Below are 21,916 nucleotides of genomic sequence, written 5' to 3'. Positions count from 1 at the left end.
TTTGCAACTCGACCAAAGCCTGTCACATCGAGCTCGTCACGGCTCTCTCTAGTGAGGCGTACATTGCTGCTTTAAAGCGTTTTGTCTCTCGTCGTGGGTTACCATTGACCATCACAAGTGACAATGGGACTAATTTTGTTGGCGCTTGTAATGAACTGGCACAACTCCTTATGGAGTCAGATCTTGAAGGTAAGGTAGCGCAGGAAGGCATCGAATTTAAATTTGTACCTGCTTACACTCCTCACTTCAACGGTTTGGCAGAAGCAGCCGTTCGCTCCACAAAGCATCATCTTAAGCGACTGCTACAAACTACTCACTTCACTTATGAGGAAATGGCGACTTGCCTCACAGAAATAGAAGCAGCGTTAAACAGTCGTCCTCTCACCCCATTTTCCACTGATCCCTCCGATTTTTCGGCTTTAACTCCTTCTCACTTTTTAATTGGCCGTTCACTTACGTCTATACCTCAGCCACAAGTGTCTGATGTGAACATCAATCGTCTGGAACGATATAGGCGAATCCAGGTCATACGGCAGCATTTCTGGTCCCGGTTCTCGGTTGAATACGTCGGCCTGCTGCAGCAAAAACTGAAGTGGCAATCTTCGAACAAGGAGCTGAAAGTCGGATCGCTGGTTTTAATAAAAGACTGGGCTCTTCCACCCCTAGTGTGGTCTTTAGGGCGCGTAGCTCAACTGTACCCAGGCAACGACGGAGTCAGTAGAGTTGCGGAAATAAAGACGAGGAGAGGAACCATTCGGAGGGCCTTTAACAACATCTGTCCCCTTCCAGATTTTTGAAGTCTTCCTCCACATACTTCAACCCGGGCAGCATGTTAAGTACTGGACATACGCACGGGAGGAGACGCGCGGGCGGCGGACAGAGCGCGACGTCATCGCGGCAAGCCGCAAGCGCCGCGCGGCACACACTCGGCTTCACATACTCCACCGGCAACGGACGAATACCGTAATAGTTTTTTTATAATTGTTTGGCCGGGATTCTTTGTGATTAAGGCGGAATAAACCAGCCTATTTTAATACAGTCCGCATTTTCATTTCTACGTCCAGTAGGACCCTAACAAAGTACCTCTTAATATATAATTTTAAATTGACAAAATAAGGAATCGAAGTACAATTGTTCATAAAATACGTAGTATTTTGGTCTTATTCTAAATATTTTCCATTCTCCATGTTTTTTTTTTTTGTAAATTATTTATTATTTATTTATTTATATGTGTCCTTCAATGTAAGAACTACAAGTTACGTTAACTCCCTCTTGAAGATGGATGGTCCTCACCCGACCGCAGCACGGAGGTGCTCATAACTCATTCGAGCTCCAACGGTGGATTAAGCTTAAGCTTGGAGCTGCGCGGGCGACGCACATCTGGCCCTCTACCGTGATTGCTTTATTTCGCGCGGAAATAGTTTAGAGAGTAGGGTAACATGGCCTTAATATTCACGACTTTTTGAAAGGGAACATAATTTTTTACCAGCTAATGTAGCACACACTGTAGGTATGATCGAGGAATTTAATTTCAGTACCATTGCGTATCTTGTCACAGTAACAATAATATGACGTCCCTGGATATAACGAGTATGGACGGTAGAGAGAGCACGACAATCTCTTATGGCAGAACTGTTGCAAAATTGACCAGCTTTCAGCTTTAAATAATAGTTCCTAATCTCTCCAGTGGCGCTAGGTTGGATGGACATGAACCATAGAGATGAAATGGGGGAGGGGCAACAAATAACCCGACCAAATTACGTAGGTTGTTTTTGGTATGTTATCAGGAATGTTAAACGTGTTTTTAATTTTGTCACATTGCATATGTTCTGTCCCTCACGGGCGCACGCGTATATAGGGAGCGTGCATGAACTGTAGGAGGCAGCACAGGAGCCGTCAGATTTTTGGCACGAGGCGTAAATGTGATGTTTATTGTTCCGATGTAGCCCACAAGATGGCAGAACCTACTATGCACAAGAAAACACGTGACGTGTAAATGTTTATTGTTCCGATTCAGGCCACAAGATAGCAGACCCTCCAACGCGCACGGTCCCTATACTCGTATGACATCTATATAAATACTAGGTCTATGACATTTGATTTCGGTATATTGTGACGCCACCTATTTCATGATTTTTCGTCTTGGCTAAGCCCCCAGGGTGCCCAGCCAAGGTGACAATCACTTGCGCTACGACAACGAAACGCATTGTGTCTCTATCATTCTTCCACAAGTGCGACAGTGACAGTTGTGTTTCGTTCGCGTTCGGAGCGTTAACAATTGGCATGTTGACTACGTGTCCAGATGTATTTGAAAACTAGAAGTATAAGTAGGTATGTTGAATAATGAGTGTTTCCTGAGATTATAGGATTACGGTGTTGTGAGCGACGGCGTGGGGTCGTAACACTCGTAACGTCGGCATCTGGCGTTTTTTGCCGACGCTGCCGATGCTGCAATAACTGCACTTTATTGGTATTGTTAGAGAATACATATAAGTCACCGGGGCATTTTTTGCCGACGCTATCGATTCTGCTATAATAACTGTGGTTTATTGCTATTGTTAGACAAAAACACTTAAGTGACATACGTTTATATATTTATAGTTAGCATTTTAATGAGGCAAGCTTTTTTTTGGGTCTAAAACTTAATTTCCTGTGGACATCACCGCCATGTTGTTTTAACATATATTCTACTTATAAATATAAATTTGTATGTTCAATGTCTTAGAAAAATGTATGCAAATCGTTAATTTTTGTAATGTCCACAGAAAGGACGCAGCATTTCCCCGAAAGTTTTTTGCCCCGTTATGCTACCCACTTACGTTAATGCTGGCGTATGTATAGGTAAGTACCTATACAATACATACCTATACAATACATATTTTAGACATATTTTAATTTTATTTAGTATTAGTTTTTAGTTTTAATTTAGTTTTATTTAATAGATAAGTTAGTTTATTTTTATAATGCCCAATTAAAAATACATACCTACATAAAATATGAATATGGGTAAAGTATAATAGGTACCCTAAGAAAAAAAGAATTTTACTTTATTTAGCTTTAACAAACGCACAAAAATACATATATTCCAAAGTAAAAATCAATAGTTCGCCACATTAGCTCAGTAATAGCCGCAAACAATGTTTCTGCTAATCGACCGCCCGCCTTTTGTGTCTGCACGTTCCCTTTAACCCCACACCCAAATCGACGCACGCGCACCCAAAACACCCGGACTTACGCCTTTTTATAACCCACACAATCCATTACCCTCTCAACGCGGAATGACCTAACCGCTCCATACAAGTACTACGCTCATGTTCATTTTGTATGCGCGTAGGGCGCGCTCATTGGGGAAACATTTACAATGTAAGCAACACTTTGCACGAGGTGAGGGTTCGTATTTAGGACGATGTTTACAAGCTAACGATGTGTGGAGCAATTTTCATTAGGTAAAGTACCTGTTGTTGGTTGGAAACAAGCAACTAACTTGCTAATGTGGGTTATGCACCTTGAGTATTAAAAAAAAAATTTAAAGATCAAGGCTTTCGCCGATTGGACAATTGATTGGGGTACTAATGATAATTTGGCGACACGTTCCATTATTACTTCCAAACAAACTATTTTCGCGTAAAAGAACATTTTCATCACACTTGCTCGAAAAAGATCTTATTTCATACAGGTGTACTGAAGGACAAAGGCCTATATTGTTCCCTCGGGAGTTATGGATTGTGAAAAAAAGCTATAGGTAACCTAGGAAGTTATAACTTTTTTTTCATGATTTCACTGATTCATACAAACCAAGTAGCGTAAATGAGTTTTACTTTAAAAATACTGCCGTTAATAACTTAATATGTTTACATACGTTTAAAAATATTTAATTAGATTAATTTAATAGCCGTTTTAAATATTTTTACATAATTTACAATCATGGCTGAATGCCGAATAGGTCTGTGCCTTCGAAGCCTAACCTGTCACAAATGGAAATGACAATATGGCGGACGAATGTTTTATCACTGTATTTAAGAATACTTCCGTTTAAAATTTAGTTTTTTCTATCGCAAGTGTGATGAAAAACATTGTGTGTAGACTGTAACTCCGGGGGTAAGAATATTGCAAACTCGGGTCTTTAATTCCACCCTTACCCACCACCCTCGCTTCCTATTAGATGGTTCAACGAGCAAATCTAAGTTCGCGCGATTTTGTTTCGAGGATGATATTGTATTGAGTGGCATAACTAACTCCTCAAGCTCGGCATACTTTCGGATGCCATGGCTTGCTACCAAATATATTTGTACTAAGTTTATACTAACAGCTACCTATGAAACTATTTTCATATAATATATATACGTAGCTATCTACGTATAATAATCCGTAGCTATTTTCAAATCCTTTTTATACAGATGAGCTACAAAAGGCGCAGTAGAGCCAGACCAAGCTAAGTTGGCAGCGATTGTGATATCCCAGACGGTGCAAGTGTCAAGAAAACGTCATAATTTCATAAAAGTTTGACGTTTAAAATAACCTGTGCACCGTCTGGGCTATTAAAATCGCCAATTTATCTTGGTTTGACTCTAGGTATGTAGACTACGAACTCGAAATGTAACGTCACCTCACAACAATCCGTTAAAACGTCCCCTCACAACAATCCGTTAAAACGTCCCCTCACAACAATCCGTTAAAACGTCCCCTCACAACAATCCGTTAAAACGTCCCAAACGTCATAAGTGCCGTACAAAACGTCGTGTGCCTCGCGGGTGCAACAATGTGTGAAACATATCGGACGTGCCGCGCGCGTAAATAGCGCAGGTTTATCGGGAAAGGCACGTACGGCAGTGCTCGCATCGCGGCAGTAAGGAAACTGACATAAATATGGCACATTGGTATTTGAATGTGTAAACTGATTTTTGTACGTCGGTGGTAAACAAGCAGATAAACTGGCAGATGACGTATGGAGGCTTGAATCTTTAGAGGAATATGCGCGTTGCCGGTTTAAAATAGAGGAAGACTAGCGGATCAGCCACAACTATGCTCGAATACGACGCGCCCAAAAACTATACCGCTGCGTCTAGTTTCAATAGCATTTTTCCCATATTGCCTCAAATTGTAGAATGTAAAGCCAGAATTCACACATACTCATACTCATTTATTTATAAAACCAATTTACATGCCAATTAAAAAATGGTACAAAAGTATGATATTATATGTTACTCAAACATAACTTACAGATAGGTGCACGCTGAATAATTGCATCGGTACCTTAGAAATTAAGGAGGAATTTACAAACGATTTGTTAAGCATAATTTAGAAACATTTTAGACAAAAGAGTTATGCGTACACTACCTGTCGGAATGAAAGGTACAAAGCAAGTTTTTACAGACCACCGTAGACTGCGCGGCGCCGAACGTGGGAAACATCATCAAAAGCCATTCCAATCTTCGTTCACTCATTCATTCACTTATTTTAAATACATTTACGAAACAGGTTGAATGTTTGAAACAGACAAAATGGCGCAGCGGGCGTCCTCCGTGCGTAAGTAAATGAGTTTTTGCGAAGTTGTAAAATTTGGTGAGAGACGCGCAGTCACGTATCGACGAAATCTTAACAAGATACTGTGAGAAAATATTCAGATATATTTGATGAGTAGCACGTTTTAAACTAGAAACGAAAACATATTTTCATATACAAGCAAATTTTTGGAAGTCGGCTACCTAAAAGTGTAGGTAGCCATTGCTATAAAGACGAAACGGTAGACGCCACGAGTTCAAAACACCGCTTTCTTAATGAATGAATGAAATTTACTTATTCCAGACATTTCCATATAAGATTAAAACTAATTATATAACATACCTACACATGACTCAAAGGTCTGTTTATTAATAACAAAGAAGAAATAAACAAGCATAATAAAACTTACTATTGAAGTACAAAAACCTATACATAATATAATTGAGCCAGATCGCCGCCAACGGGCCAGGTGCCCAGAAGACTATTTCCTCGCTGTATGGCGATACTAATACGCTGTGCGAAATAATGCCAGCCCTCTGGGGCTCATTTCTCGAACGGTATTAGACTACTATTATTAGTCCACGAACTGTCAAGTCGTATGGGTTACCAATCATATCCCTTCCTTTTGACTTTGCCATGGCCTTGGCAGTTCCAGTAAATTATACCAAAAATATTATTCGTTACTGTTTTATTCTACAAAATAAACTTTATAAATGCTTAAAATGAATACTTCGTCATTATACGACTTTTTACATTTTATTTAAGGTAGGTAAAGGTCTTTACTTTAAGTTTATTTGTAGTCTATATTATTATTTTTAAGATTACTTATAGTTTACTGTTTAATGCTGTGAAATCTCGTTAAAAATATCTTTTTTTAATAGTTGGCAAAAACAGAGGTTAGTTTTTATGCATACAAATAAAAAAATGCCATGCCATTTCACTGCAACATTGCAATACACTACTGTCTAGAATCTGTATATTGCACTCTCCAATGTTACATTGTATTTTGCACATAACACTTGCAAATAGAAAGAAAATACTATTTAGAACTATGACTTATTGAAAACAGTTTAGCTTACCATTAGGTGGTGGTAAAAGTACTTACACCAACCAAACTAATGCAAATAAAAGACGAAGTAGAGACTTTTGTTTTATAGATCTCATAATATATTTCTTGGTAAGTTTATATATATGTCTGGGGCTAGTTTTCATTTCTAAAAATTGTTGTGAAATAAGTTTTTGGCCAAAATTCCATTTTATGTACAACCTTTTATCGCTGACTGTACTTTTCTTTCCACAGGCAACTAATACTCATCGAGCGAATGCTAAACACCCCAAACACAATTAGGTTGCGTTGTGTTATCACAGAGTTCCTATGGCCACCTCCTGTCTCCACCATCAGATCAGCTTGATGGTACCATAATATTGCATTGTCACCCGACTTACATATGTATGCAAATTTTCAGTTTGTTGGCAGTTTTTAGACAATAATTAGATAATTAGATCGCCGAGGATCTCCAATGTCGCAAATACAATACAACAACCCATCCCTACGCGACAACATTTCCATCCTTACCACTTAGACGGTCGGCAGTCCTCAACTGTGCGTTTCTCCAGAAACTTCCTGCCTCGCACAGCTAAACTGTGGAATGAACTGTCGCCTGCGGTATTTCCGGACCGTCTTAAAGGCCGGCAGCGCACTTACAACCCCTCTGGTGTTGCAGCCTGCAGGTGTCCATGGACGGTAACCGCATACTATCAGGTGATCCGTCTGCTCGTTTGCCTCCTCTAACATAAAAAAAATGCTCGGCAGTGGTGTACATATTTGAGGCTTTTGGGGTCGAAACCTTGGGGCCATTGGGGTCCAGCGCCCAGCGCATATGTATAAGGGTTTGGCGTCGCGTTTGGTGGATGCCACGGGTGACCAAAGGGCTGGCCAGATCTTCGCCCAGAGAATTAGCATCGCCATTCAACGAGGCGATGCGGCCAGCTGCCTGGACCACTGCCCGCTTTATTTTATTTTATGTATACTTTTAGGGTAAGTAAATTGACGAAGCTTGCTGCAGATTTTACCGTTGTATTGTTTAGTGACGAAGCCTGTAGCTGATTGTGAGTTTGTGTTCATCTGACGAAGCCTGGGTTGCGGATATAATATTATGGTCTCTGATGAAAATATTCAAAATAAAGAGTTCATTAAATGTACACAAATTCAATTATATAACTAAAACTAAATCTAAAAATAAATAATACTAAACATAAAATACAACAAAATGTCCCCCTGCGGCATGGTGCCGTAGATTCTGGCAGCATTTCCTCGCTGTATTGCAAGACTAATTCTTTGAGCGAGCTGCCAGCTCTGCTGCAGCCTTATATTAAATACTTAGAAAAATATCACGTATTAGAAACCCAATGACGTCACGCCAGTCCACATTACGAAAGCAATTCGCTACATTACTCGTAAACATTCCTGCAATAGTCGTTAATGGTAATTCCGTGCCTCCTGAATGCATTCCACTGCAATAAAATCAAATATAGACTCAAATACAAAAAATATCCGAAAAGCGTCGCGCGCGCACAAGATCTTTACAGATCGCTTTCGTGCGTGACGTTACATGGATTTTTTCGATCTTTTTTTGGCGTTATGATCAATGATCTATTTATGGGGGCGGTGGAGGCACGTAGGGGTTCTTAATTGTTTAATGGGACTTATTTATTTTGTTATAGGATTAGCGGGTTTTATAAAAATAGGGATGGAGTGTTTTTTTGCGTTTGACACTTATGGGTGTACGTGACGCTGAGTGGTATACCTGGTATTAAATACGGTGTTACAACCGAAATTTAACCATCAATTATGTTTATATTCCTCTTAATGTAATAGGGTTGTTTCCAATTTTTTGAAACGCTCGTATTACGTTCTATATTAACTAAAAGTTGCCCTAAAATTCAACTTTTATACTAAAAACGGCTTTAAATATGTTAAATTAACAAAATATATTTTGACAGATGCTTTCGCGCCCAAAACGCTCTTTGAAAATTGTGTGACGTCACAGTTTACGGTTTGACACATAACTTCATACACACGTAGAAGATACGAACTGTCAACTGACTATGAATATGTCATTTGTTGTTTATATATCGCCTAACTGTTAACAGTGTCAATCCGAGAGTTGTGACGTCATCAGAATCTTCAATGACGTTTCGAGTTTGGTCACGTGACGTGTGCCAAAAGAAATTTTAAATTCAATATTTACAAAAATATGGTCATTACAGGTCCCCTAAAAGTAGTTTAACATGTTCTTATAATCCAAAAGAATTTATTAGGATACAATTCTGCCCTAAGATTTGTAGATGGAAACAACCCTATTACGTTTCATGGTTAAATTCACAACTAGCCCTTGCGTAGTCATGATAGGTTTGTAGAAGGCTTTTGGGTTGAGTTTGGTTTGTGAACAAATCACGCGAGGTTTTTTCGCCTACTTTTTGACCCGCCCTCCCCCTTGGTGATATTTGGTGAGGTTCTTGGCTAACCTCCCTAACTAGTAATATATAACTAGTATTTATTATGCAGTGTATCTTGGAAGTGTGCTGCTATCTAATGAAAAACTAATCTTGAAACGCGTTTAACCATGTTTTAATCAACACCCGGCAATCCATCGTGGCTTTTAGTAAAGTCCAGCTATCTCTTTACTAAAAGCAACTACCGAACAACGTCATGCTCTACAACCAAACTTAAAAGTTACTACTGAACAACGACTTGACATTGGCAAAATCATCATAGATTTGATGGAGGCCATGTTGTAAAAGAAAAGGTTTGTAAATTTTTTAATTGCGTGTGACATACAGTACCCCTAGTGTAACTTTGATCGACATCATAACGTGACGAACGCGTTTGCGTTAAGTCTAATTTTGTATAGGATTTTGAGGTTCCAAAACGTCCCGCTTGGCGCGCTCTTTCGAAATCCAATACAAAATGAGACTAAACGCAAACGCGTACGTCACGTTTGGAAATCGAATTTATTTACACTAGGGGTACAGGTGTTGTAAACAATTCAGTTAGTATTGTACATTATACGTTTTTAATTTACTCGTACTTAGCAGATATTGTGTCATACACTCGTTTAGGTTTTATTTGTATTTTTTAGCCCAAAAATTTAAGAGTAAGTATATTAGTGAATTATAACGGCTCCTATCCTAGAATCAGTACTATCGGTAGTGACCCTGACTACGCAGCAGAAGCTCCCGGTTTCGATACCCGGTAGGAGCATTTATTTGTGTGTTTAACGCGAATATATATTCCTGAGTTGTGGGTAAATATTACTCGTATTTATGTATGTGTGTATATTGTCTCCTAGTACCCATAATTTTGATTAGTTTGCGTTTGGGGTTAGGTCAATCTGTGTAGTATAGTCCCCAAATATTTATTTATTTATACTTACAAGAGACCATAATGTCATTGTGAATCTTGATCGAGCCAAGAATTGGATCGCGCGATGGGCGGAGCGTAGGCGCGGGCGGGCCGCGGGGCGTCTGCCGGCCACGCGATCAAACCGAGATAAATAGTAGTAGGTAGTGTGGAACGAAGATTAAGCATTAGCATCGCTTATTTCGTGTGGTCGGTTAGCGCAATTAGTTTCCTATTTGCTGCAGAAGATAATCATGTTAAAAAGTTCTTAGATCATACACTAGACACTCTCAAAAATGATGATGACTTTAGAGAGGGAACGCAGAGCACAATCTGTTAGGGGAAATATGCTGTCACGCAGGTTTGCTCGCTGTTCTCGAAGATTACTTTATTTAAAACGTACTGCCAAAGCCTGTACATGTGCAACCTGTGGAGCAACTACGTTTAGTGGACTGCGTGTCCAGTATAACAACGCCTTCAGGGGTTTGGTGGGGCTGCCCTGGCGCTGCAGCGCGTCGGGAAGGTTCGCCGAGTGGAGCACAGATCGCTTCCACAAAGTGCTGCGAAAAAGGGTGGCGTATCTGTTGGAGTGTGGGACCGCGTGCGGGGCAGCACCAACACACTCCGAAGCACGCCGCACATGCCAGCTAAGCTACCGGTCACCTTCACCGCGACCCCGAAACCTGGCCCCGCTCAAACGGTATCACCAGGCTAGGGGTCGTAGGGTTGGATAACGATCGGTAGCGAAGAGCTGGCCTACACTAGCCACACACACCGTCCCCCAAAAGACGGCCAACTGACCTCCCCACCGGTCGGTGGGGAGCGACCCGCGACAGCCGCCGCAGCCGGAAGGCGGAAGCGGCCCCTCATGGGGTATCGAACGAAATCCAGTCAGTCCAACACACTCCGAAGGTGGTTGCGGATAGGGTGGATAGCCCTCTTATCACTCATTGGATGTCTTTGCATGTATATATTTATATATTTATGTTTCAATGTGGTGTTAAATAAATAAATTCTATGTCTATGTCTAGCTTATTGTTACTAATATAATATTGTAAACAAACATATGGATACCTGGTGTCTGGAATTTTTTTATTGTTATATACTTTTCAACAAGAGAAATAGTGAAAACTTACATGTTGCCAAACTGACAAACACGCGCCGTATGGGTGTGCTCGGTGCATTTTATTTTATGGTACAGAAGTTAGCTTTTTTTTATGGAGGCGTTTGACCACGATCACACCTGATGGTAGGTGATGATGCGGTCTATGGTGGAGCACGCTTACCTATGAGATACCTATTTACTCTAGCCTTGAGGAGACTCAGATTGTACTCATACGGAAACACAGAATCGGGCAGGGCATTTCACTCCTTGGCAGTTCGCATAAGGAATGTTGAAGCGAAACGCTTCGTGCGTATTTGTGGAATACCTACCTACCATGAAGCGATGCCGGAGTGCCGATTGTCTGATAGTCCGATGGTGAAATGGGGACGGAGGAATAAGGTTGTGCAATTCCTGGGCACGCTCTCCGAAATGTATCCTATAAAAGATCGTTAGGCTAGCAACCTTGCGACGATGCTCCAGACTTTGAGTTAAATGGAATCTAGGTATATAATCTTTGTTTGCATCTTGAACTACCAATCTCAGAACCATTTTATCAGTCTTAGGTATATTTGACTACTTTCCAGGTTTGTTGACTGATTACTAAACGGAGCATTTTTTCCAAAACAACAAGTCGGTTTTCTTGGAAAGGGCCCGCGGCCACGGCCGCCATATTGCTACCGGGCGTGAGTTTGCTCAACGAACTGGTTTGGTTTTGGTCGAAAAAAGGATTTATTGTCTGTGGTTCCGTGCTAGCAATCTAACAGGACCATTTTCAAAAATGCAGGAACATGGAAGTTTCTGGAAACTTACACGAGAATTTAAAGTTCATTCTTGTGGGAATTAAAAAAAGTATTATTAAAGTATTATAAGTATTAGTAGTATATCGGTGGTAGCCGAGTGGATATGACGTCCGCCTTTCAATCCGAAGGTCGCGGGTTCAAATCCTGATTCGTACCAATGAGTTTTTGGGAACTTATGTACGAAATGTCATTTAATATTTACCACTAGCTTTTCGGTGAAGGAAAACATCGTGAGGAAACCTGCATACATCTGCGAAGAAATTCAAAGGTGTATGTGAAGTCCCCAATCCGCATTGGGCTAGGCAGGGTGTTCATCCTCACACCCTAGAGCCTAAATGGTCGCGTACTGTACGGCTTAAGAGGAATTTCCTCCCGCGGACGCTCCGGCTGTGGAATGAGCTCCCTGCCGAGGTTTTCCCGAGCGGCTACAGTACGAGGTTCTTTAAAAAAGGAGTGTACATATTTTGTAAGGGTCGGCAATGCGCATGTAACACATCTGGAGTTGCAGGCGTCCATAGGCGGTGACTGCTTACCATGCATGCGGGGCGTTTTCTTGTTTGCCTCCGTCGCGGAAAAAAAAAATAATTAGACAGAATGAATATCTAACAAAGTCTCTATCGACTATAACACATTGTTAAATTAGTAGTATTAGAACCGATTCAGCCGATCTCTAGAACTCCAAACATTTTATTTCTTTTTCTTATCGGAATCATATTATAGTATGTACTTATTTCTACAAATAAACCTTAACAAAATGAACTTAATCAAAATGATGTGTGCGGTTAGGTAGTTTTGTATATATGTATTATATAGTAATATAGTATGTATTATATTATTGGTGGCATATTCGAGACTAGTGTGTAGTAGAAAGGCTTAATATGTAAATAATTACGATTTAGACAATGATCTTTCGAATATGCAGCTAAATAACTCAGATTGAAACATGATTGTACAAACTAAAATGTAGATTTAGGCTTAGTATCTGAACGGGTTGACAGACAGTGCTGCCACCCCGTTTGGAAAAAACTGACGCCGAGGACTGTGTGTAAAATGGCGAAATAAGACTTTGTTATCCTATATCAATGTCCTAAGTTTGTTTTCTTCAACAAATCTTATCCTGGAGTGTCAACAATATATTATAACTATATATGACTATTTACATATTTGTTTTATTACATGTCCCATTTATATAGTGCAGGTTATAGGACTTATAGGTTTAGCTATCTTTTAGGAAATTAAATATTTTCTATTATGCCGTTTAGTACAATTTTGATGTCTACCGTTCTCCAAGTCTTCCTCAATTGCTAAAAGGTTAATAACTGGAAGAGATCCCTGAAAGAGATAAGTTCGCCTTTGTACAAATTATGTGTGTTCTTTCTTGTTTTATGTTTATTTTAGTACAATAAAGTGTTATACAGTTTACTACTACTAATTTCCTTATAAGCACAAAAGCTTATAAGGAAATTTTCGCCTTCCATATTAGTGCGGTACCCTAAAACCACTTTATTGTTATTATTCTGATCGCAGCGCTAATGGAGAGAAATGGTTTGTCAACTCCGGCCCACGACACTCGAATCTCTACTCTATATCTTTCGCATTAACTCTCAAAATCGTAAAAACCATTCGATTTACATTAAACAAGATTATGGTCATTGTAATTTTAAACCTTATCGTTAATAGTTACCCAACTAACATGACAGCGTCAAAATAGCCTACATATCACTGTTATAATGCTCTCATTTGAGAATTAAGAGTGTTAAGAATACCTGTAGTAGGTTGGTAGAGGACTCTATACCACCCTTATAACCACGAATCAGGCCCCACTTTTTACAGGTAAAGGTGTCAGGAAGCCTATACAACAGTGTTACTTAAGGGTTAGAAGTACTTAGAAGGGAGTTAATTCACCCTCAGCTATTACTTTAGCCGGTTCTACGTTCTCATAGAATCATTAGCTAACACAATAGGTGTGAGACAACCCTCAGTTAAGAATTTTAAACTTGTTAAACCTATAAGAGAGAGTGGGTTAACGATTTAACGCGTACTAGATATCTAAAACATTCTCAATTAAATATGTGACCGCTTTTTGAGAACTCTTTTTGTACTGTTTTTATGTATTAGCTTCAAAGAAATCCAAAACGATCAAACTTATAAAATAAATGATACAAAGAAAATAAAACTTATCACAGCAACATTTAATGGCGATCTGCTCGCAAGTTTTTATTAGGAAGAAGAAGTTTTATCGTGTGAAAAGTGAAAAAGTGCTGCGCCTGCGATTTTACGGTAAGTGTATACCATGTTTTCCATCTTAATTTTAACGCGCTCCGGATTAATTAAAGATTTAAAGTAAAACTTATGCTTAATAAAATAGACGCCTTAAAGTTTTATCAGCAACTTGTTCTTTTTGTCGGCCATTGGCAAGTAAAGTTACGTGGCATCGATAGAATGATAAAATAAAAATTATTAATGGAGTATTTTGTACATAAATATTGATCAAACAAGTACATTTTTAGGTTACTTTACTAAAACAATGGCGAACTTGCTATTACAGCTTTAGCTCTCCCTTAACGCATCATTTACACTTTTTGAGATACAGCATCTTTAGTCGAGAGTATTGTGCAGTCTTTAGTATACATAAGAGTGTAATAATAGACTCAAACAAAGCGTTTAACTATATAGAAGACAATACAATAGTGTGTAATCTTTTCATTTTAATGTAACTAATTAAAGCTCGGTAAAATATTTTCTTTAGGTTTGTTATAATATTATAAAATATGCTTTTAATAACTTATTCGCGTAATTTATATTAAAATTGACATGTATCCCTTTGGATTCCTTGAGTTCTTATACTGTGTTAACTCACATCATTACCTTTAGAATGTCATTAAAATGCACTTACTTAACACAATGTGCATTCGTAAAATCAACGTTACAGCTTAAACCTGCAAAAATGAGATGATCCAAACTTTTGGCATCTTCTTTAATTTTCGTATTACTACACTCTTGACAAACTCTGTTCATTACACCATTGCCTGTAGAAAGCCTTCAAAAAGTTACTCGGCTAACACAATTAGCATAAGCAAAACTTACGTTAAAGCTTGAAACTTCATAAGAGAGTTATGCAACGCTTTTAGTATCTGGTGTTACGACACACTTGACTAACTCTTTTATGCAACCCATGCCTGCAGCTTAAAGTTATCACAACACCTAAAGATATATAAGATACTTCACAGTAACCATTAAGTAACAATAAACATCAGTAAGTGTCAGCGGGCGCTGTTGTAAAGATTTAAGTGTTACAAACAGGTTAAAGCTATAAAGCTTGACTCCAGTAGCTGTAATTAACACTATTATTACTCTCAATTCTGCATAACATCATCCATTGTAGCTCTAGAACCACTGTTGGAGTGGAATTTATTTCTTAACTCCTCTATAACGTTCCAAGCTATAACTGAGATTATTATAACGCCGTTCAAAAGATTAAAGTTTTAAAGAAGCCTGTAACTGACGGTATAATGTTTGTTGGGTACGGTTTAAAATTGTGTGTAAGCCGTTGTAGAGGGAGTTAGGAGAACTGGACAGAATGGCCGGTTTTGGAAATACATAGATATCCGCTTGGTACGGGACTTTTCGTTTGTCCATTAACTTTAAGAGTTTTCACACTATCCGATCCGATATCGGATGTAGGACGACCGGTCTGGCCTAGTGAGTAGTGACCCTGCCTATGAAGCCGATGGTCCTGGGTTCGAATCCCGGTAAGGGCATTTATTTGTGTGATGAGCACAGATATTTGTTCCTGAGTCATGGATGTTTTCTATGTATTTAAGTATTTGTATATCGTCGTCTGAGTACCCACAACACAAGCCTTCTTGGCATACCGTGGGACTTGGGCAATTTGTGTAAAGGCTCCTCTACACGATGGCCCAGCGTAGGCCAGTCCAAGGGACGCAGCTATGCGGTGAAATGAGATAGCAATATCACTTGCTCCCTCTAACGCATAAATGCGTCCCTAGGACTGGCCTACGCTGGGCCATCATGTAGAGGAGCCATAAGAATGTCCCTATAATATTTATTTATTTATTCGCTTCCTCGGTATCACAGTATTCCGCAGTTATCCGACATGCCATAATATGTCTCCAATAAACTGTCTTACAGTTTGGCAGAAGAAAATAAAATTGTAAAATCAGGGTTTTTTTTACCAGAATAAATGTTTTTTTTTTTTTATTTAATGTCGGCCCGACCCCAGGCTCCCATGAGCAGTGGGCAAAATGCCGGGACAACGCGAGGAAAAAGAGAGAGTTATAGTATCTTATCAAAAATTTACAATAATGTTGGCCTAACCTTTTATTCTTCAAAATTCCTGGTGCAAATAGAGTAATTTTATATTATGTTATGTCCCAATGAATCCCTAGATCCCATAATTTACCATTTCATCTCAGATGCAATCACTAAATAGTGGTAAAAAGACAAAAAGTAAGTAGTTTCATCGACTTTACTTAAGTACATTGTAAATTTCATTTTTTTGTTTGACATGTTATGAGTATTAGGGTCGGCAATGCGCATGTATCAGTGGTGTTTGTGGAGTCGCAGGCGACCATAGGCTACGGTAACAGCAGGCGGGCCGTATGTTTGTTTGCCACCAACGTAGTATTAAAAAAATAACTTTTAAGTACATAGTATATTCACAAAAAAAAATGATAATTTAATGTATATATACCGTATTTTTTGACATTTAGATTTTATTCTAGAAGGTTTCTAGACTAGTATTTTTATACAATTTTGGTGTTTGACGATCCTTTTGTGAAATTCTTATTATTAAAAAAACACATACAATTATATAAATTAAATACTATTAGACTTAAATAAATCAAAATTAAAATTAAATATTAATAAATAATAACTAACATTACATTAAATTAAATTTCCTGTTAAAACTAACATGCAGGGAGGACCAGTGCCTCAAAAGGCCACTGTCCCATCTATTTGCCACTGTGGCCAGGAGGCTGTGGAAGTTTACCATATCTATAATAATTCAATGTTTTTTGAGCACAATAAAAACTGCATCAATAAATTGCTCTGATATTTAGATTAAGATGATATTTCTAACGATTTAAAAGTGCTTGTTGCAAGGCCTATTTGAATAAAGAATATATTGACTTTGACCTTGAAAACATGTTATTGTTTTTAGGGTTCCGTAGCCAAATGGCAAAAAACGGAACCCTTATAGATTTGTCATGTCCGTCTGTCTGTCCGATTATGTCAGAGCCCCTTTTTTCCGAAATTATAAGAGCTATACTGTTCGAACTTGGTAAGTAGATGTATTCCATGAACCGCATTAAGATTTTTACACTAAAATAGAAAAAAAAACAATAAATTTTGGGAGTTCCCCATACTTAGAACTGAAACTCAAAAAATCTTTTTTCATCAAACCCATAAGTACGTTTGGGGTATCTATGGATAAGTCTTTAAAAATGATATTGAGGTTTCTCAATATCATTTCATTTTTTTCTAAACTGAATAGTTTGCGCGAGAGACACTTCCAAAGTGGTAAAATGTGTCCCCCCCCCCCCTGTAACTTCTAAAATAACAGAATGAAAAATCTAAAAAAAATATATGATATACATTACCATGCAAACTTACACCGAAAATTAGTTTGAAGGAGAGAGATCTAGTAAGTAGTTTTTTTTAATACGTCATAAATGGTACGGAACCCTTCATGGGCGAGTCCGACTCGCACTTGGCCGCTTTTTTTTTTCAGTCAATCACGTTAACATTTGAGCAGTAGGGTAAACCTAAAAACACAGACATGTGTACAGCCATTTTGAATTTGCGTAAATGGTTTAAGAACACATATATTAGGTACGTAATACCTACCACGGACTTCGGTCCCCGCGTGGTGTGACGCATTGTGACAATTGACAGCAGACAGAATTTCTGCTGACTTCGGTGGCGCGTAGCCCAGTTGAATGTGGAGTAGGTTAGTTGTATTTCAAGTTTACGTTACTCATTGCTCGTTTAATACTGCATGTACTAAATAAATAAATATAATGGAAACATCGATCTAGAAGTACAATTAATTGTTGTTCTTTAAGTCACCCCTAAAATTAATATCCACGAGTACTTATGCCGGGTGAACCATCGAGAAATAAGAAGTAAACATAGAGTGCTCACTCAATACATCAGTTTTGGTACCAAAACGCTTATTATTTTCGTAGTCGACATCTAGCATCGAGTAGCGGAGTTATCAGTACTGCTCCTTGACAATAGATGTCTCGGGGAACAATTTACAACTAATATTACATCAGAAGAAGTTGAAAATAGAGTTCCGGTTAATCCTGTTATAATATTAACTGAAAATTTTGGAGAAATTGACTTTTCGTTCGACGCAACATCTATTATGAAGTTGCGGTACTAATAATTCCGCTACTAGATGCTAGATGTCAACTACGAAAATAATAAGCGTTTTGGTACCAAAACTGATGGATGGAGTCAATAGAGTGAGCACTCTATGTACTTTTTTCTCTATGGCTGAACACACTAGTCAGGTCTCAGTACCGCTCTGACCCAATCTGAAGCGCCAATAATCCGGATGTCGGGCCTGACAATTGTTTTCCGTTTCACAGAATATCAGCACATCATTAACAATATTTGAAATGTAAAAAAATACTTTCGGCCCGATTCGAAGACTGATTAAGACACGTTTAAGATCTTGGAAAGATCTTTAAAACATCGATAAGTGAACGACATGTCAAAATTGACGTTTATTTCGATTCCGCTGTGATCCCAATAAGATATAATCTACGATATTTCTAACGTCAAAGTGACATTGGTTGCCTGAATCGAGCTGCTTCTGTCAATTATACGAAATACAAACGATATCTAAATGAGAATTTACCTAAACCAGAATTTACCGTTATCATATTTCATTCTTCGAACCGGGCCGTTTGTCTCTAAACGCCAAAAATGTTCAATGTTTGATACTTATTCTAATGTTTGAAAATACTCTTGCTCGGAACCAATGCCTGATAAAGTGTGGATGTAATTGGCATTTGAGAAGGGCGAGACGAGACGAATAGAGCGAGACGACAAAGGAGCAATAGTACATCGTTCTCGACCTGTCTCGGGGTCTCTCGACGAGTGTGTACAGCCGGCTTTACACCACTGAAAGCAACATGCAGATTTTTGAGCTTTTTGAAACTGGAGATTTCTTGCAGTTGGCTCTTTCCACAGTACGCTTAATAAGCATTGACTTATATATTCCTTCGTAAAGACGGGCCTTAAAAACACTACGAAGTGGGCCAGTTCGTTGGTGCATCATGCTCAGGATTCCATTTCACAATCCCTTCGCATTTGCTCCATCTTCTATAAGTTAGAAGTACTAGTGCTCGACGCTGCACTAGTCACCGACATGGGCACTTTATTTCATGGAAATAAAGGTTAAATTTGAACAATGAAGATTTTTCTGTATTCGAACTTAATCCTTGTCACTTTGACATAAAGTGCCCATGTCGAGTACTAGTGCAGCGTCGAGCACTAGTACTTCTACCTAACTGCTTATTTATATTACTGTTATTAAAACTTATAACTATTTACATACCTATAGGGACTTTATATTAAAAAGATAAACCTTGTCTATGCAAGTTTCTATTAGTTTGATAGACGCGTTGGGCAATATCTGTCGCAAAGTGCTACGAAACAACGATTTCTTAACGAATAAATTTGTTTTCATTATATAAGTAAAATGTCAAATAAAATGCATAATTTAGATTAGATAACAGCAGTAGGCAGCAACAATACTTCTTTTTCTAGAAAATATGTCTTAGAATTTTAATATTTTCAACATAAGTATTCTAGGTTACAAGTTTTACACTCCGCACTCAAGCACGTGCATTTTTGAGCTGAGCAGGAAGCGGTATGTAGTTGTATACAATTATATAGACAAATTCGTCACTAGACTTATATATGGTGTTTCTGATTTTACGATAGTGTGCTATTTACGCTTAAAAGCTACCTAGGCGCTTTTGGCAATCATCTTTTATTTATTTATTTATCTTACATTGAGTGACAAATTTTGCCACTTCCAGGGAGATTTTTGAATTTCTAGCGCTCTATATCGTCACTCAAAAATCTGTGGAAAACGGTATAAATGCTATTTTGAAATACGAGCGGATCTAGTGGTATTGACCAATCGTTTTCAATTCTATAAGTAGAATTTAAATGCTTTGTAGTAGAGATTAAAGATAGAACACGAAATTGAGTGAACGAAATCATATCGTTGTTTATTTTCACTATTTTTTTTTTACTTTTACTAGCTGCTTCTAGGAAAACTAGTTAAAAACTCACCCGACGTTTTCATTTTCATTTGCCCAAAACCGCACACAACACCAAAACACACACACAACCAAAAACAAAGGAACTTCGCTTTAACACGCACGAATTTAAAATTTCAAAAACCGAACGTCCGATTAATCCGAATCATTGTCTAAACGCACCGAGATGTTTAAGCCAATTGAAAAAACTGTGTCACAGATTTTCCAGCTTGCAAATCTTAACCAATGTCACTGAGTTTTGTGCTGTCAGCACTTGTTACACAATGCAACTGCCGCCCTCAATTATGATATAGTGAATATACGCTCGGAATTCTTTATTAATCATCTTTGTGCAATAGTATGCGGAAATACGGCATTATCGACGTTTGAAGCCATATGTTTTAACAATTATAGTAGATACCCCTATAATGGAACAGGAACCGGTAATGGGACATAAAATAAAAACATTTTTTGTAAAATAAGTAACTAAAACTAGTTTATAAGTAGGTACTGGCAACCTTTTACCATAAACAAGAGTCATAGAGCATCTTAAGTTTGATGTTTCATTACATTTGCTTTTTTCTTAAGAAATTGGCGCCAAGCCAAAAGTTGAGTGAGTATGTATTTTAAATTATAATAATATATTTACTTCGTGTAAATTGGAATGAGTTCTGTTATTGCATTTACCATTAGATTAGGTATATAACATATTATTTTGTTTTGTTACTCCAGAGATGTAAAAAAAATTATATTTTTCCCAATCCCATATTATAGGAGCTGTAAAACTGCATACTTCCTATGATGAAACAATCTTATAATGATGCTTGCCATGCCGTAATTTCATGTTTTAAGAATACATCAGTAAAATGTTGTTAAATACATGTCAACTCTTTTAAAATTTCACGTTTGTGACAGTATGGTATATATGATAGTCAGCAGCATTACTGCAGCAGTATTGCAACGCGACATTACTGCTGGCCGCATTTTTGAGGCAGCAATGCAGTCGGCAGTCATGTCATGCTGCAATACTGCTGCAGTAATGCTAGTGCAGTCTGTATACGAAAGGTACTTTAGGGTCTTGTTTAGATGGCGGCGCGCAAACCGGCATGGGATTTTAGCTACATTGCGGAATTCTACCGACCGATGAAATACCGCAATGTAATGAATCTCGTATGCGACTTCTCTCATAGTCTAAATTAGCCCTAATATATTGAATTGTGGAATTTAATACATTTATTTTAAGCAGCTACATGTTTGCGGCGTTTGGCGTTGAAACCTTGGGACCATGGGGGCCAAGTGCGCGTCGGCTTTTTAAAGATTTGTCGGCGCGCCTAATACAGGCCTCGGGCGACCAGAGGGCTGGCCACTATTTCGCACAGCGATAAGTATCGCCATACAGCGGGAAAATACGGCCAGCCTCCTAGGCACCTTGCCCATTGACGGCGATTTGGGCCAATTTTTTTATCTTTAGTTTAAGTTGTTAGTAAGTTTTATTATGTATGTTTATTTCTTTGTTTTTGGATAATAAATGTATTCCCTTTTAAGTTAATATCATTGTCTCTATTCTCATTCTAATATTTCAGATCGTTACAGGGGACCCATCACTGGTTCCTTTCCATTACAGGTTCCATCACTGGAGCTATGTGGTTTGTGGTCCATGACTGGAGATAAAAAACATAGTTTTAATTTGTTGATTATGTGGAAACGAATTGCAGTATCTTTTGTACAATAGGCCTGAAACATAAAAGACGGATAGGACATTCAACTTAACACGCTAAAGAGTAGAATTTTCACATGTATC

The 21,916-nt window shown here is 38.4% G+C and overlaps 1 protein-coding gene and 1 long non-coding RNA gene across 3 annotated transcripts in view; one reads left to right on the top strand and one right to left on the bottom strand.

Annotated features, from left to right (window-relative positions):
• The window catches only part of LOC133531592 (single-minded homolog 1), a 97,439-nt gene that overhangs the window by 58,902 nt on the left and 16,621 nt on the right, over nt 1-21,916 (bottom strand). Inside the window, exon 1 of one of the 2 annotated variants that reach the window (XM_061869899.1) lies at nt 20,150-20,379. The exons of the other annotated variant lie outside the window; for it this stretch is intronic. Within the exon in view, the coding sequence (XP_061725883.1) occupies nt 20,150-20,168 (19 nt within the window). The 5' untranslated portion in view covers nt 20,169-20,379. Of the gene's footprint in view, nt 1-20,149; nt 20,380-21,916 lie in introns of those variants that run through there. 2 annotated transcript variants of the gene reach the window in all.
• On the top strand, nt 19,452-21,664 carry LOC133531616 (uncharacterized). The gene is made up of 2 exons (XR_009801565.1): nt 19,452-19,718; nt 21,362-21,664. It is a non-coding gene; the product is annotated as an uncharacterized LOC133531616 (long non-coding RNA).

Source organism: Cydia pomonella, chromosome 25 (assembly GCF_033807575.1).
Source record: "Cydia pomonella isolate Wapato2018A chromosome 25, ilCydPomo1, whole genome shotgun sequence".
Taxonomy (NCBI): domain Eukaryota; kingdom Metazoa; phylum Arthropoda; class Insecta; order Lepidoptera; family Tortricidae; genus Cydia; species Cydia pomonella.
This window is presented reverse-complemented; position numbering and strand designations above follow the sequence as displayed.